This window comes from Micropterus dolomieu, linkage group LG17, assembly GCF_021292245.1.
Source record: "Micropterus dolomieu isolate WLL.071019.BEF.003 ecotype Adirondacks linkage group LG17, ASM2129224v1, whole genome shotgun sequence".
In the NCBI taxonomy this organism is placed as follows: domain Eukaryota; kingdom Metazoa; phylum Chordata; class Actinopteri; order Centrarchiformes; family Centrarchidae; genus Micropterus; species Micropterus dolomieu.
In genome coordinates, this window is record NC_060166.1 from 19,372,888 (window position 1) to 19,390,305 (window position 17,418).

Genomic DNA, 17,418 nt, shown 5'->3' on the forward strand with positions numbered 1-17,418 from the left:
TTTATAAAATACCATTTGTATCTAAAAAGGATTGTAGTTGTGCAAATACAGTTTTTTCTAAGATTTTAGAAATAAAAGGAAGCTTTGATATCAGTCTGTAGTTAGTTAAAATTGTAATGTCCAAATTTTGCTTTCTAATTAGAAGTACAACAGTTGCTTCTTTGCAATAATTCCTGAAGTCAGACTGCTGTTAATCATTTTTTGGACACTTGGCCCTATAGTGGTCCAGACCTCCTTAAAAAGGCGAAGGGGGACAATGTCTGTGGGACAGGCTGAGGGTTTGAGCTGTGAAATTATTTTATTGAGGCTAGGAAGCGACACAGGCTCAAACTGATCAAACACTGTTAAACAGGTCATCATTTCAGAGGGGTCGGATACAGGTGGGGAAATATGAGTTCTAATGGAGGTAATCTTGTCTAAAGAATAGTGTAAATACTTACAGATGCAAGTCCAAACACAGGTCTTTGCTCTGATAAATACAAGGGGAGAACATAGCCTACTTCAAAAAATGTCCAATGTACATAAACTGCCTTGTAGTTCAGCCACATTCATGTCTTTACACTCTGCCCCACCTCAAATCCCTCACCGCGTCTGGAGTGTAGAGATAAATTTAAGCGGAGGTTGCTGCAGGGACCTGTTGGTGTCAAGTATCCCCAGCTTGCACATCATGTCAACCATTTTTTTTCACATCTATTTCTCCATTTCACTTGTGTCCCCTTCATCTACGGCTGTTTGGTCCAAGCACACACACAAACGTACTAAAACATTCTTTTTTAATTTCCCATCTCTACGCCCCTCTTTTTTCTTGCAGCACTCGATATGAAGAAGATACGCTGTTGCATGTGGAAAAAAAATTGGATAAATGTCACACAGCTTTTGCAACAGCCATTGCCAGAGGTGATAGGTTCTGTGCATCCACAGACACACAATACACACCAAACAGCTTGATCATCTTTCAGTGCCATAACTTACATAGTCCTCGTGTTTGCAGGCTAAATGAAATTTATGGACTGACAGCTACAGGTTACACTGCGCATCGGATAACATTTTTATGACCTTCATTAAATAAAAGAAAAGATTTTATGAAATCACACTTGTTGATTTGATCATAAATAATTCAAACAATATAATGTCTCTGATATACCAGGGGAAGGAAACAAACACTCAAAAATTTTCAAAGATTTTATTTGTGGACCATTCTTGTGCAGGAGAGGAATTCAACTCTTCCATTTTCATTGTTTGGTCTCCAATAAACCATACTGTCTCTTCCTTATTCATGTGCATGAAGAGGAAGAAAAAAGCAAACAAGACTCTGCAATTTATGGTTGTGCAGTTGTCTTCAGTGCAATAAAAAATGTCCCGGTAACCAAATAAGGTCACAGTGGTGGAATTTTCACAGTAGCAGGCTGTAAAATGTAAACATCCATCGTTGATTATCGCACAGTACTGAGAACAGCAAATAGCTGGACATAACATGTTGTAGCAAGTAACAAACATCATGTTATATTATGATGTCACACAATCTTTCACAGCGCACATTACAAATACTTTTGATGGTCTTTGATGTTCAGCCTCTGCAGAAACATGAGGCTGCCAACCGTTTGCAGCCAACTGGGCACCTTACCCACCAACCCCTCATGTTGGCCTCTGTTCTTCTCGTTGGCTTTCCTCATACGATCCTCCCACAGGACAGTTGGCTTCAGTGTGATCACCTGTCTGAGTGTTTCAGGCAGCAGAACAATGTCTACTGTACAGTTCCATGTTGGTAGATAGACTCACTGTTTGTTTAAAGTGTTGTTTGAGTGAGTCTTTGTGCAAAAGTAAAGGTCACATCTTAAGCAGTTCTATAAATAATCAAAGGAGATGTGACTCTGCTCAGATTTCGCTCATCTACACACACGCAATACACAACTTTAGATATCGGGAAATAACCTTGTTGAAAAGGCCTTGGCGAGGAATTCCACTGGTGTATCACCATTACAGAGAGGTGGTAATAGTTCTATTGGGCTCCAAGCCAGCAAACATCTTTCTCTCCCAGCTTGTTTCAAGCTCTTTCAAGTCTCTGTTGAGCTTTTTTGGCTCAACCAAAACCTGGACCACACATATACACCAGCAATCTTTTTATCTCCTGACCAAGAGAAATATTGCCATTGATGCGCACTCACAAAGTCCACATTGGTTTCCAACAGTTTGACAAATGAGCCACTACAACACTGGAGTACAGAAAGCAATTCTTCTTCCAGAAATACATGAATTTCTCTCATGAGCAGTGCAACAAATCGTTGTATTTTACAAATTTAGTATAACAAATAAATATATATTGGCCCATTGGTCACCCCTTCCCCAGTGTCTTTCTTTATCTCCTCCTTTCTTCCCTCTGGTGTGTCTTTTCCGTATCTCAGGCCTCAGGTCAAGGGTCAGAAAGCACCAAGGTGATAAATGCTTCCAGGTCACCTCTCCTGTCTCTGGGGGTCAGAGAGAGGGTTTCTGCACTGACAGCAACAACATGATCACTCAGCTTAAGCACCAGAGCTCTGAACCTCCTGACCTGCTCAGTCCCTCACTGTCTCTGCTTCACCACCCTCATTCTGTTTTGACTACACATTTTATCAAAGGTATCTACTAAAATGTTCACAAAAGAGGAACACGCCATCAAAATTCAAAGCGCAAGACTGGAACCTGCTAGCAGGTCTTGTAACACAGGAAGAAACATGTGACAGCAACTAAAGTCGTTAATATTTTCTGATTTGTTTGTTTTAAAGCCATGTAATATTTCAAAACACAGCTATATTCTCAATTATGGTCAGTTTACAAACCAAAAAAATGGCTTATTTTTTGTGACTGTTTAGATTAATTGTCTGAATGAATTGCCTTCAATCAATTTCGGTGGCAAAAGGAAATACTGAAATTTATAGCTCAGTACAAAAACACACACACAAAAAATGCAAAGAAATTTTTAGGATTTAAAAAAAAATATATTGTAATTTTGTTCCACTTTATTCTGCATCCTTTGCATTGTTACACCACACACATACACACTCACACATATACACATTTCAAAGACAGCGAAATGCCTGGTGTTGTTTTTTAGAACGTTAACAGCCCAGTCTCCCTCATGCTGATCAGTTCCCCTCTCCCGCGGTGAATTGATACCTTGTGCTCCGGCCCCCCTGCACTAAAACTAATCTAGTTGACTTTCATAACTAGTATAATCTGATTTTAAATCCCCTGGTATGGACGCCACACAGAACAGTGTGGCAGAGGTCACATGCCTCTTGCTGAGAAATGCTACAGGACTGTGTTCTGACTAAAAAAGTTCTTTAAGCAGGAGATTACACACTCTGCTGCGTCACTGGAAAACAGAACAGTCTGCTTGGATTATTTGTAATTATTAGATGAAGTGTCTTTGCCCTGACTCTTAATGTGTCTATAAAGACACGTGGAAACATAATTGTGACCTGAAGTTCAGAGTTCATTAACTCAAATACAAGTATTTGCATCACCCAAAAAATATTTATTTTTAATCTCACAATGGATTTTATTCATATCTAAAGTTAGTTTACAATACAAATCAAATTCAAAGCGCTTCTCGTAGTGAGTAAGGTTTAAAAAAAGCTTTTATTTCAAGGGCTCGATAAAAAAAAAAAATTTGGATTCCCTGTGGCCCAAACAAATGTTGTGCTTTGTTTGGTTTTAACTTGAACAAACCAATTGAAAAAATGTTTTGAATCCATTGGTTTTGGACTCTCTTTGATACTGTTACTCCATTCCAAATAATACACTTTTGGCAATATACACCAAAATATACTGTTCTCTGCCCTGATTTTTGTATCTCCAGTGGTTAGTTTTAGCGTTAAGATTTCCTAATAGTAGCTCCATCTCACGTTGAACTTAAGTGTCTCATATCCTTTTCCAGGACCTCAAATTGACTAATGTTTATGTTTAAACCAAGTCTGACATGTGGTGTTTCTCCTACATCCACAGAGGAAAGTCCTCCCTGGTTTGTTTGGGTTAGACAGGAATGAGGGAGGCAGGACAGAGAAATGGGGAGAAGTGGGAGGTGAGGGGATGGTGACAGGGGAATGGGGGGGACTGAATGAGCTTGGACAATGCTCTCTGAATTTTAAAGAGGGGATAGAAAAAGGCGAAGGAGAAGGGGAGTGGAGGTTCGGAGGAGAGAGAATGGAGACAGGAGAAGAGGAAGGGAGCTCATGAAGGTGGGGGTTGATGGGGCAGATGGGAGGATAATTAGATGGAGGAGAGGAGTGGAAGGGAAATGACGGAAGAAGCACCAGAAGGAAAGTGAGGAGAAAGGGAAGGAGTGAATCTGTGCAATTAGGGAATGAAAGAATGAAGGAGGTAAAGAAAGAAAAGAGGTGGGGAGAAGGGAAAAGAGGAGAAGGGCAGGGAACGTAGGGGCTGCATTCCTGAAGTGCAACCAGCCCGGTGCTGCTCTGCTGCTCAATGTAAACACAGGGCAGGGAGGTGGACTGACAGCCTGTCACAGTGACTCATGAGACAGAGAGAAAGCAAGCGAGGAAGAGAAGTGGAGGTGTGTTTTGAAAGAATGAAATGTGTGACAAAGGAGAAAGAATTGGAGCAAGAGAGATAGGAAAAATAAGTGGTGGAAATAGTTTGAGACATACAGAAAGACTGCTATGACGTGTATATAATGTGAATGATATTCCATGTTTGACAGGACATCCATCTAGTCTACAATCCTCTCCTCTTTCCTGCTTTTATTCCTCTTCTCTTTTCCTTCAATAAACCCTTGGCTATACTCATCTACATCTCCTGGCTTGTGACCACATATTGAGGTCAGAGAGACATTATGTATGCGTCAGGCAGGTGAAAATTAGCTTTCTTTTGCAGGCTAGCTGACAAATGTGAATGTGGCACTTCACAATGATATTCTGATGTCATAGTATACACAACGCTCAACAGCGCCAATCAGCCATGATAGCAGGAGGTTCTTGTCTATGTGGTGCTAATACTACATCTAGTGGCAATAAAAGTACATTGCAGCTGAAAAGAAAAAAAATGTTGGCCTAAAGCTCTATTTCTACCTTTAGCCTAACCATATAGTAAAAAGAGTGCAATTTAGGGTAATTCTTCCCACAACACAATTTTTAATTTATGGTACATTTCAGTAGCTAAGTAAAATGAGATACAGACAGGGTTGTGATGACAAATGAACAAGACAAGTTACAAAATTGGACATCCTTCTGCCTAAAACAGTGAAGGTTTTTTGCACAGATTTAGGAACTGAAAGCAGCCCTTTGAGATTGTTCGGTAATTCTGAGGAAGGAGGAATAAGTGAGGTCTCCTTACTCAAAATACTGTAAACAGGGTAAACCACATAAAGTTTGATACTGAGAAAGAAAAACAAAATAAAATAAATATGTGGAAAAACAGCATACAAAAGGGTTGTTTCACATGAGAACAGTCACCTGAGACAAAATGTCAGTTGTGAAGAGGACCAAAATATTAATTGTGAGGGTAACGGCAATTCATTTAAAAACAGCTTTGTATTCAATATTGCACTTTACAGGGGGAATACTGGGATTTATTGCAGAGAACTTTGCTGAAACAGCAAAATTCTTAGAACAAATTCATTTGCAAACATTATACTGACATCCATATTTTTCACGGCCTCTGTTACTGATCATTTCTGACAAAACTAAATAAAGAGTTAAAACCCTGGACACAAATTAGGGAATTACAGTGCCTTTTGATCACTTTCAAACTGACATTGACTATTCTACTATGTGTCTTAAATAAATGGGCACACAAAGGGCTATTTTAAAGTGCAATACAACAATATATTATATTTAGAAATGATTAAACACATTACAAAAGTGACACTTGTACAAACATATCTCACTTCTCCCTATAGAGGTCAGTGTAACAAGACAATATATATTTCATCAAGCTTTAAATACAGTCTTTTCATTTCACTACTCGTCCTGCTGGGAAGTGTTTCCTTCCGAGACTGTTTTCCCAGTATGTGACAATAATCTCACCACAAACCAATGGAAAAGTCCTTCTTTTTGAGAAGTGAGCTGCTGTCAGACGAATGACGCACTGTAGGCCTACTTTACCAGTAAAAGGATACTGATAATGAATACTTCCTCAAAACACTCCACAAGTCACAAGTGTCAGTGAAACGTTGACAGCATTCAGTCCATAGTCAGTCACTGTGGTTACTGGCCATTCTTGGCGTGTATGTAGCCAGTCAGTCCCAAATGTAACATACACTTTAGTGACAGTTTTCATTCTAGATTCTAGAACACGTAAGATGTTTGGCCCGAGCAGAAGTCGGATGATCTTCTTCACCAATTCAACACATAGGATGTCTCTTACCCTCCTTTTTCCATGAGGGATATAACCCTATGAATAAAATGAAATATAAAAAGGAAAGAAGGGGAAAGGGAGAGATAATGTCAGTGGTTAAAAGATTGTGTAATTAAAAATTGTTAGCCATTTATACATGTGTGCTTTACAAGTTACAAAGTACATTTTGAGGCAACTGGGACTTGTGTGTTGTCATGAAAAGCAGCATTTTAGCATTACAGTTGTGGCTTATGAAACTCTTTATCAACTTACAGTTTACATTACTTGTACAATGAAATCAAATGAAATCAAAATGAAATTCAAGTAAACAACCACTTACTCCTTACATCCATTTTCTCCACCCTGTTGCCTCACATTTGTTGATTCTTCCCCTGGAAACCAATTTAAAAATTGCTGTGAGTTTTTCACTGTAGAGTCATTCATACTGGCATCTCTGTATTTGTACAAACAGCTATGCAAATGTGTATAGAACAGCTACAATGTGACAAACCTAAACATTCTTCTTACCTTTCTGTCCTTTCTTGCATTTCGTCAACACCACCACCACCACCACCATAACAATACATAAAACCACCACGATGGCTGCTACTATCAAATAAGCATTGTTGTTAATGTTGTTGTCAGGCGTACCTTCAGATGAGAACAAATTTCAGACAGAGTCAAACATGAACAAGGACAGTTGAGTTTAAAGCATAAGGCTAGTTAGTTAATAGTCAATATTTTCACTACCCTGTCTGTGAGACCCAAATCCATGTTTTCCATGGTCAATCAACACTTCACAAAAGTAGAGTAAAACATTATTTAAAGGCAAGATTATGTATTTGTTGGGGAATATTTATTATTGGTGGATTAATACACATTTGATGCACTAGTTAGTATTGTTCATGATTTATGTATCCTTGGTTAAGTCTGTCAAGTGTAATTGATGTCCCCAAATTGAGCACTTTATTCTAGCAAGCACTTTAGTACTTTATTCCTTTTTTCCACTGTTTTACAACCGGAGTACACAACATTTCAGTATTTTATGTATTTTAGTCACCAGATTCGTCCATTAAAGTATCAGTTCACCCAAATTACAAAAGATTAACCATCTCTTGATGGTATAGCCATGCAGCTAGGGTTTTGAGATATATTGAGATACCTGCTTTCATCCAACTGCAATGAAAGTTTTTATTTTTGAATAGAACTTTCATGAGGCTAACAGTATTACAAAAATGACATTTACAAAATGCAATAGATACAGTATAGTTTGAAAAAAAACAGCAACATTATATTATTGACATCATGATCAGTGTGCCCTTTAAGCTGATGATACATGGAGCAACTTTTAGAGCAATGGTGCTGGGCAATGTTACTGTCAACAGTAATGAGTAAAGATCACTACTGTAATCCTCTTCCCCCACCACTCTGCCACCCTCCCCGCACCACCGCTATCGGTTCAAAACATAGTCGGACTTGCCACAAGCAACATTTCCCAGCAATATTGCTCAAAAAGTTGCCCAGTGTATCATCAGCTACACTCTGGATAATTGACGTAGTTGACATACATGGCACATAGACTATTATATTTCTAAAGCACTGCTGTCTCTTTACAGAAACCCAAACTCTTAACTCCTCTGTGAACAGTCAAACACTGACAGGATGTAAAAGTAAATTTCCCTCACACATTTATTTAAAAGTAGCCATCAAAGGGAATCTATGTTGAGGGATTCCCTATGCCTTTCACACTTCCCAAAACTTGCCCAGGGACTGAAAGCATATTATATTTTGGTGCAGAAACCATTAGGACTTGTCTTTTTTGAGTTTAGTACTCACAGACTGGGTACACGTTCGAGATGACGTTGTCCACAGAGCAGCTGAACTTCCGCTCTCCATTGGAGCAGTTGAAATATGCAGTGCTGGAGATGTTGAATATCTTGGTGGTTGGATCACTCGTTTCATTGCTGTCAACAATGTTCCATGTCTGATTCCCAGTTACGTTCCACATCATTCTGGCCCTTGGGTACCCGCCATGTGAGGCACACATTACCTGACAACCAAATCCATCTCTACAGGACACTGTGGCTTCAGGTTTACTATAGCTGGCTAGAAGAGAGAGACAAAAAAGAGCACTGTCAAGTAGTGGGTTGTATCTCCAACATGTCAAAGTTTCTGAAAATGGCCATGTTTACTTTAAACACCCTGCATCTTTTTAATGATACAATGACGCCTCCCTAGGTCCTAGATCCTAGGTTGATGGGGGTTTATTTTTGTGATAAGTATACAAAGGGATCACAGTGATTGTCATATAAACCTTAACTTTATAATATGATGAGATAAAAATGCTGCATAGCTCATTTGAATAACAGTGTTTTTCTTTGCTAGCCATGTAATTGATAACCTGTGGAGAGAATTCTCCTGCTTTTGGCCAAGGTGGGATGGACCTTTTCAAACCGGTCTTCCAGAAAACCATAAAACAAGATTTTCATCATCTTTCAGTTTGACAGATTTTCAAATACACATGTGAAAGAAAAACTGGACATCCTTCTGTCTAAATCCACTACTTTCAGGGGAAAGGAGCCAGAGAACAGCATTATTAAGAATATTATATATACAGTATTGTTCCATCATGTTTCATCGTGTTGAAAACTCTTAGTCAACCGAAACTCCTCTCAACCTAAAACTTAAACAATCAAATTAATGTGCTGAAATTCATACCTGTGACACTGAGGTGAATAGTAGTTTCATATGTCTTCATGTCACCGCCAGCGTACATGATATGACACTGATAGTCACCAATATGGGAGACATTCAAACTGTCCATTTCCACAGTTGTGCTTTGGCGATCCAATTTGGTGTTCTCCCATTTCTCTGTAATATTTTTTAAATCATAATAGCCATTCACAAAGATAATGCCCTTCTGAAGGTAGAACATTTGAATTGTCTTTTGCTGGTCAAAGGGGCAGCGAAAGGTCACCTTTCCACCAACCTCCCCTCTGAGCTGAATCGAATCAGCACTTTCTGGAAAAGAAAAGTTAAAGGAAGAAAAGGATCAGAGCAATGTTGGGAAACCTTTTATGAAAAAGAAGTGAATCGTCGTACTGGAGAAATGAAATACCTAGAAGATCAAACAATTTAAGGCTATTTAAAATCAGAAATATATCATCTTTAGTAATATGAAAAACTTTTATTTATAATATTAAGAGGGGGTCCAAAGTTGAATGGAGCATTACTGAGTTAAGCCAAAACATGGATTTGTTGCCATCTTTAAGATTTGATTTGAAATCAGCATAAGTAATGTACTTTGAGTAAACCTTATTTTAGGGTTGTGGGTGGGTGTAAAAGGTCAGGGGTTTTTGTTTTGAGAGCTCCTCTTTATGACTTAGTAGACTAATCTCAGTTCCTCTTCAGGTTATTAGCCCTTTCTTTTTTGTCTACAATACTTAACTAGTAGTGTCTCTTTCACGTTTTACATGATGTAAAGGTCACAGTGAGCAAAAGGTTTTTCTTTTCATTTTCACCTTGGGTGTGGGGTTTTTTTTGGTCACCTCATGAACACTTTAGCCTTTTCATAAATTGTCCACCAAATCCCAAGAAAAAGGCCTGCGTCTTTAGCTTGCCAGATATTCACCTTTCTTCACCAGCTAGCTAGAAACTTTGTCTGTCTATAGCTTGTAGGTGTGCAGCCAGCTTATAGTTGTTTTATCACAACTATTTTGCTGAACACAGAATTAGGGTTGATGGGTCTGTGGGACTGTGATAGTAAATGTATGGGCCTTAAAGGAATGGTTCAAAAAGTAAGCTTATATTAGCAGCTGGATAGCTTAAATTAGCATACATGACAAGTAAGTGACATCAGTCTTCTTTTTTAACTCTTGGCCAGAAAGTGAATAAGCGTATTTCTGAAAATGGTGAGGTATTCCTTTAAAACCAAAACAGTGAGCTTAAAGAAAATAAAAGGTGCTGTGGCTGCAGATCTGGATCTTTGCATGTTCATCTCTGCCAACGAATCTCTCACATATGTAGTTATTTGATTTATTTAACATTTCTGTTTTGTATTATAATACATTTTGTGTTGCTTCATTCATGTGCGACCAAGCATACTGCCGTGAAATCACTAGCCCTCATGCAAAACCAAGATAAAGGTGAGTCGTTGAAGCAGTGATATGACGAAACTGCTCACCTGTGACAGAAAAGGTCCACATCATAGTCAAAACCAGAATCAGCAGGGTTAGTGGGTTTCTTGGAAGACAGACGAAAGAATAATTGTTTACAAGGTTACCTGGGTTATATTAGGGCATTACAGTAACACAAAGAGATGCATCCACACAATCTGACACATAAAAACAACTACTAAAAAATAACACTTTTCCCTATGCCCTGAGATACTGTTAGCAAGTGGTTCAGCTCACTGCCTTTGGAGCTGCAAACAGCTGCAAAGCTCATGATGACTGATCAAAACTGACTGATTGCCTTCCTCTGTCACCAACCGTCATTCTTTCTAAAACTGAAATGACTGGGCCTAATTGAGAATAAAACACCTAAAAATTAATTTTGAGAGTTGTGGATAGAAATAAATACAGCAGTTCTCAGTATCCTTGACTTTTTAGATTATTTGGGTCCATGTTGCTGTCACACATTTTTAGCACTGGAGCTTCAGTTGATGACCCTTGACAAAGGAAGCATTAGCTCAAATGAGTGAGGCAGGACCACAAATGTACTGTGTTATTCTTGGGTTTTCAGCTTTAAATTGAAGCTTTGCCTACTGTCAACTACTGGATTATTTAAGAAGCGGTATAATTTAAGACCTTATCACAACAGCAACTAAACAATACTGAGTCTGAGAATTCTCAGCAGAAACTAGGTATTGTGCAATGAAATGTAAATCTTGTATGCTTCAATTTGGTCTCATGACAGTGAAACTGACATTACAGTTACTAACTAACTAACTAACTTCCACGACTACATCACTAGCAGTTCCATAGAAAACATCTTCACACCCAAATAAAACATCAGATGCGTTGATGAGGGTTGGAGTTAAACGTCACAATGTAAACCACTTTCAAAATATTTGTGTAGTGAGTCACAGCATTGTGATGTCTACTGCTGACATTTCGAAATCATAATGCAATAATAGAAAATGACAGGGATACTTACAGAAACTGTGAGGTGCAACGTGATGCCTTTGAAAAAAACAAAAAGAAATCAGTCACTGTTAGTATTTATACTTTCCATTTAATTTGCTGTATTTTAAATAAGTAAGCAAGCAGGAATCCATTGGGGAGTTTAAAAATACAAAATGATTATGATGTTAAGATTTTCCATCATTTGTGTATCAGATTAGGTGATTAAATTAGCAGGTGACTGATTTATTTTCTCGGTTTTTAAACCTGCTTTACCTGCTCATCTCAAACCACCACTGATTTGTTTAAATGTACATACTAAGAGAATGATTGTTATGAAATGGTTTGTGGAATACGTGTTTAGTGAGAAGGCACACAGTAAACACACAAACAAAAAAAACATTATCTGAAATATCTGACTGGCCCTTCACAATCTGTGATAACAAGGAAAATGATTTCTGTCTTCCTGAAAGATCATTAGCCATGCTACAGGAAAGTCCCTAAGAGCAGTATCACAAAAAGCCTGTTATTGTTGATGTGCTGAAGGGTTTATTCCTCTACCTGCTGGGGGGAAATCTCACACTCCAGACAGTGTCTTTTAGTTTTCTTTTATTTTGTATTGGTATTATAACTACTATACAGTATTTAATTTCACTTTCACTATTTTGTGCATTAGTGTAAAAAAACATTTACCTCTAGTCAGCTAGATTTAAAATATCAGGAAAACAATACCTGAATTGTTTTAGTTGGTGTGACAAGATTAACAAAAATAAATGAACACTAAATGCTGTCTGCCAATTAAAACGGATCACACAACTTGTCTTCTTGACACCAGACACCTGGTCTCACTTTGCTCATACTGCACAAGCGCATTCAAGAAATGAAGAGGCTATTTTAACTCCTTTGAGTAAAGCTTTGTATTGAAACTTGCACTTAAACACAAATATGACTAAACATAATGTTAATCCAAAAGAGGACTTCCAGGGGAAACACCACCTTCCTCATAATGAGTGGCCTTACAGCAGCAGTGTGTGTCCTCCCCAGAAACCACATCTGAGGGAATTCCCAAGGGCCACATACTTTCATGACGGGTTTAGTTTTGGGAAAAGTGATACCAGATGGATTGTTATACTGATTTAACTGAGGTTTGTTTTTCGCTAATATCCTTGAATATGTATCTGTTTTTTTTACAACATGCACCTATAAAATAGTAATTATCCAATATAATTCCAATATCCAATATAATGGCAATATAATATATGACAATTTTTGAGGCTACAGTTTGTGGTTTTATTGTATTGTACTGCACTGTTATTGAAAGATTTTCCAAGGTATACCTTATTTTCTGTCCACCTATGTATACAGGGTTAGAGGTCCTCCTTGGTAAAATGGCGTTATAGTTGCTGTACTGTTACATCAAATGATTGAAATCTTTTTGTGGTCATGGTAATGGGGCACCTACACCCCTTAATAATTGACCCAATACTATATCTACAACGTATATAAGTAAATAAAGCTAAGATAGCAACTGCAAAATAGCAGTTTTGAGTCAGCCTATGTAAAGCTCTTGCACTTGCTCTCATCAAGTGTTCATACAGTGAGGCTTTATTGGTATGGGGATTCCCACATGACGTAACACAATTTACAAAGGACTGGTTGCTAGGGTGTATTTTTTTAAGGAAACGCATGCTTATCACACACAGTATGCTACAAAACCATATGTCATTCTCACACACTGATTTGAACTCGTCTCACATGAGCTTCATGTTGTTTTAATGTGGGGGCTGTATGATACTTCATGTGGGTAAATAGCTGAAAGGACTGTAAAGAATGTTGCAGGGTGAAACTGATTAAATTGAGGTGAGATACTTGTGGCAGGTGATGTTCATATGTTTAGCTGTTATTGCTACACAGCTGAAGCTTCACTAATCATTTTATTTTCCCAATGAAGACAAAACACCAGATGACTTTCTATTTCCATTCTCATTTTCGGTCATGTAGGATACTGGATGATACTGGTTTTATAATCAATGCCCATTCCTGTAATATACATATCATCAACTCAAGTCACTTGACCACAATATCATAGTCATAGTCCAAAAATACATGTAATTACATAAGTAGCAGGGATTTACACTGTTAGCACACACTTCTCTTCCTGTCTTAGTAACAAATATTGTTAGTACACAGAGCTGAGTCACTGTCCAGGTCATTTTAATACAGGAGCAAACATATGCCATTCCTACTGTAAGAAAGTCTCCTGACAGATTTTCTGATCTGCATGCCGCTGTTAGCTCATTTGTGGCTAAACCTTCCTATGAGCAGCTATGTCTACACATACACACACACACCCCAGCACACACACACACGCACAGGCTCCTGCTCAGTGGCATTCTGAGTCATTCTTTCATACAGAAAACTATGTAAACGCACGAGAGATGGTCTTCCTTTCCAATGTCAACATGACAGATAATAATAGCCTTCACAACGATAACATTATTTTCAAAAGAAACATGAAAAAAGAAAGATACTTACCATTGGTGCTGCCTCGCCTTCTCTGCCTCTTTCCCTGTTCGAGTCTGTGTGTGCAAATAAGGGACTTCCTCTATACAAGTAATGAAGAGTTATGGGTGGAGCTGTTAGAAAGTCAAAAAAAAACAACTTTATTGAAATTACATATACATACACACACATGTTAATCTCATGACTAGCTGGCATAAGGAAGGGACTCTTTTCAGTGCTCAACTCCTGTGTTTTAAGAGCATTGAATTGGAAGGAGTCTTGGGGACTTGATCTGAGGTGCATCAGGAAGTTCAGTGCTCTTTTTCTGGTATCTATCAGTGGAAACTGTGCTAATTCTGTCTACATGCATTTGTAGGAGTCTTTCTTCAAATGTTTAGGATGTTTCTGCAGAATTCTGCATGTAGGGTCTCAGTGGAATGCTTCCCCCATCTGTTGTAGTTCTGATGACAAAGTGGACCTCAAACTTCACTTCTATAAAGCAAAATCTACTTAATAGCACTGTCAAATATTTTACACCAGATTTTAATCGGGACACTTATATTATAGAATTTCTTTTTAATTGCATTGATTGTTGTTTTATTTTTTTCCAGGTCAGCCTCAATAGCTGCCTCATAAAGGATAAGGTTCATATCTCTCACAGCCTTATCCACACCTTCTTTATTGGTGTCGTATTGGTTTTGGATAAAGGTTGTTCTTTTATTCATCAATTTTGTTGAATTTAGAGCTTTCACAAATTTTTCATCACTGTTTGCTCCCTGAGTTGGTACAGCTTACAGGGCTCTGTTGGTTTGTTTCTAGGACTGTCAGGAATATTCAAAAACAGATTTATTTGGTTGTGGTCTGAGAATGGGGTTTGCTGCCTGACAATTAATGCATTCAAAGTGGAGATGTCAGTCATTGCGTAGTCCACTACACTACACCCAAGAGCAGAAGAATATGTAAATCTCACCTAAAGAGTTTCTAGTCTTTCTAGTTTCTAAGTACCATTTAGAAAGTACAGACTTCTGGCTCGACAGAGGTGTAGTAGCTCCCTACCACTATTGTTTGTCACACTATCAAGGTTGTTTCTGTGAGTGATGATTGGTGAGATGTATAAAGGGGTCTGGCCAAACACGTGATTATTACCTTGTGGGTCGACAATATCAGATTCAGTACCAGTTCTTGCATTCAGGTCTCCACATAGTTACACATTTCCCTGGGCTGGAAAGTGGGTGATTTCAATGAGAAGAATGCTTAATATTTCCTCATTATATTATGGAGATTCTATAGGTGGGATATAAATTGCACAAAGACATATTTCTTTTTCCATGCTGATACTTGAATTTAGTTTTAGCCAGATGTATGACTTCCCTTGTTTGACTGTGAACACATGACTGGGAAGGTCCCCTTTCTATAACTCTCTCTCTCTCTCTCTCTCTCTCTCTCTCTCTCTCACTGTTGAGCAGCTTGAAGGTTACTGCTGAATTATGTGGGTGTGGGTGTGATCACCACTATACGTATGATGACGTCACAGAAGACATCAGGAAGCTGGACAAACTTCCCTGTTTGCTTTCCAAATCAGTCTCACCTAACCATGTGACATCAATTCTGTGGAAGTGATCACAATCATTTACCATAACAAAAACAACAGTGCTGCATCCATAAAATTCTGCTGCTGTGTGTGTTTTTTGACATCCTGTATTTTGGAATGTGTTACGATTGATGTAACTGCATAACTCTTTCAGATGGCTCATTGAGAGGGAAGTTAACCTTAGCTACAACACAGTCTTATGGCTAAACTTGCAATAAAATAAGACAAAAGCAAGAAAACACTCTCTCTCCCTAAATACAAGTAAAATATTCTTCACTAGTTAAAATTTGACAAAAATCTCAGACATCACAGGCTGCATGAAGAGGGCAAATGTTTTACTTGTGCACTTTGCTCATGAGACAAGAAACCTTAAATAAACTCAACTGAAAAACAACTAAATTAAAAAGCATCACGAGAGAAATGGAGCCACTTTGTGGTTGTTTGTAGACCACCTGGCGTGTAGCAGAGTGAGTAGACTGGCAAGCAGGGCAGGTTAAGCATAAAATCCGGTTGCAGGTGAATCTGAAGATGGATAGAATGCTGGAATACAACAGAGAAAAAAAGCAAATAGACAAAAGTTCCTATATTGAGGCAGGAAACACCTTACATATTGTGTATAACTCGATGTTCCAGCGGGGACTGGATGTGAGACCAGGTGTGTGGGAATGGCATAGGGTAATGCCCACAGCTCCTCATTAAACAGAAAAGAAAGAAACAATGAAAGAAAGAAAGAGAGAGAAACAAAAACAGATGTGAATGTTTTTTTGGACAGCAGTGGCTTCCTCCATGTTGTCCTCCCATGAACTCTATTCTTTTTCAGTGTTTTACCTATCGTAGTCGTCATCTTTGCAGTTATCTTTGCAGGATGTGCAGGAAGGGAGAGTAGCAACAGTGCTGAACTTTCTCCATTTATAGACATTCATAGATTGTCTTACTGTGGACTGATGAACATCAAGGCTTTTAGAGATACTTTTGTAACCCTTTCCATCTTCATTTAAATGAACAATTCTTCATCTTCGGAGAGCTCTTTTGTTCGAGGCTTGGTTCACATCACCCAATGCTTCATGAGAATAGCAAAATAAAAATTGATGTGTGTTTTTTATAAGGCAGAGAAGCTGTAACCAACACCTCAAATCTCGTCTCATTGATTGGACTCCAGGTTGTCTGACTCCTGACTCCTAGCTTAGTGGTTCGCGTACCCTTTCCACCCTGCACTGTGAATGTTTACATAGTGTGTTCAATAAAAACATAAAAAACATATAACTGTTTGTGTGGTATTGGTTTAAGCAGACTGTGTTTGTCTATTGTTGTGATTTAAAATCAGGTCACATTTTTTGACCAATTTATGGAGAAATCCAGGTTATTCCAAAGGGTTCTCATACTTTTTCCCTTGACTGTATATTTCTCCAAACTAGAGGGAAACGCATTTTCCAAATGAAGGTTTTTCCATGATGATCAATGTTTAGTGACCAGTGGGTCTTGGGTTGAAGTGGCCTGTCTTTGACATTATGTGTTTTAGATGCAGGTGGTGTGCTATTTCCTCAAATTACACCTTGCTCATAGCATCTTTGCCGTTACCCAGAGTTCCACAGAATCCCTGATGGATTGACATTTGGATAAATCAAATGCTGCTGCTTTGGTAGGAAATCAAAATTACTTGAATGATTTGCAATTCCAGAATTTAGCCACTACAACGGAACTTTGGGAAGATACAGAAAACAGGGAATTCCAGGGTTTTTCCATGTGTATCCCTGACACATTTGAGAAAACTGCCCAGAAACTTGTCTGGGTGTGTCCTTGTCTTACCCCTATTATTTCTATTTAGCTATCTAACTCTTTTTAATGTAGTACTGTAGCCTATATGTGGTG

At 38.3% G+C, this 17,418-nt stretch overlaps 1 protein-coding gene across 1 annotated transcript; it reads right to left on the reverse strand.

Annotated features, from left to right (window-relative positions):
• Nucleotides 1-5,105: 5,105 nt before the first annotated feature.
• On the reverse strand, nucleotides 5,106-14,040 carry LOC123986566 (programmed cell death 1 ligand 1). Its single transcript, XM_046074893.1, has 8 exons — nucleotides 13,992-14,040; nucleotides 11,491-11,516; nucleotides 10,517-10,575; nucleotides 9,052-9,354; nucleotides 8,170-8,439; nucleotides 6,862-6,984; nucleotides 6,674-6,725; nucleotides 5,106-6,390 (listed from the first exon to the last, which is right to left on the reverse strand). The coding sequence occupies exons 1-8, from the start codon at nucleotides 13,992-13,994 to the stop codon at nucleotides 6,360-6,362; spliced, it is 867 nt and encodes a 288-aa protein (XP_045930849.1). The 5' UTR covers nucleotides 13,995-14,040; the 3' UTR covers nucleotides 5,106-6,359.
• Between the last annotated feature and the right edge of the window lie 3,378 nt (nucleotides 14,041-17,418).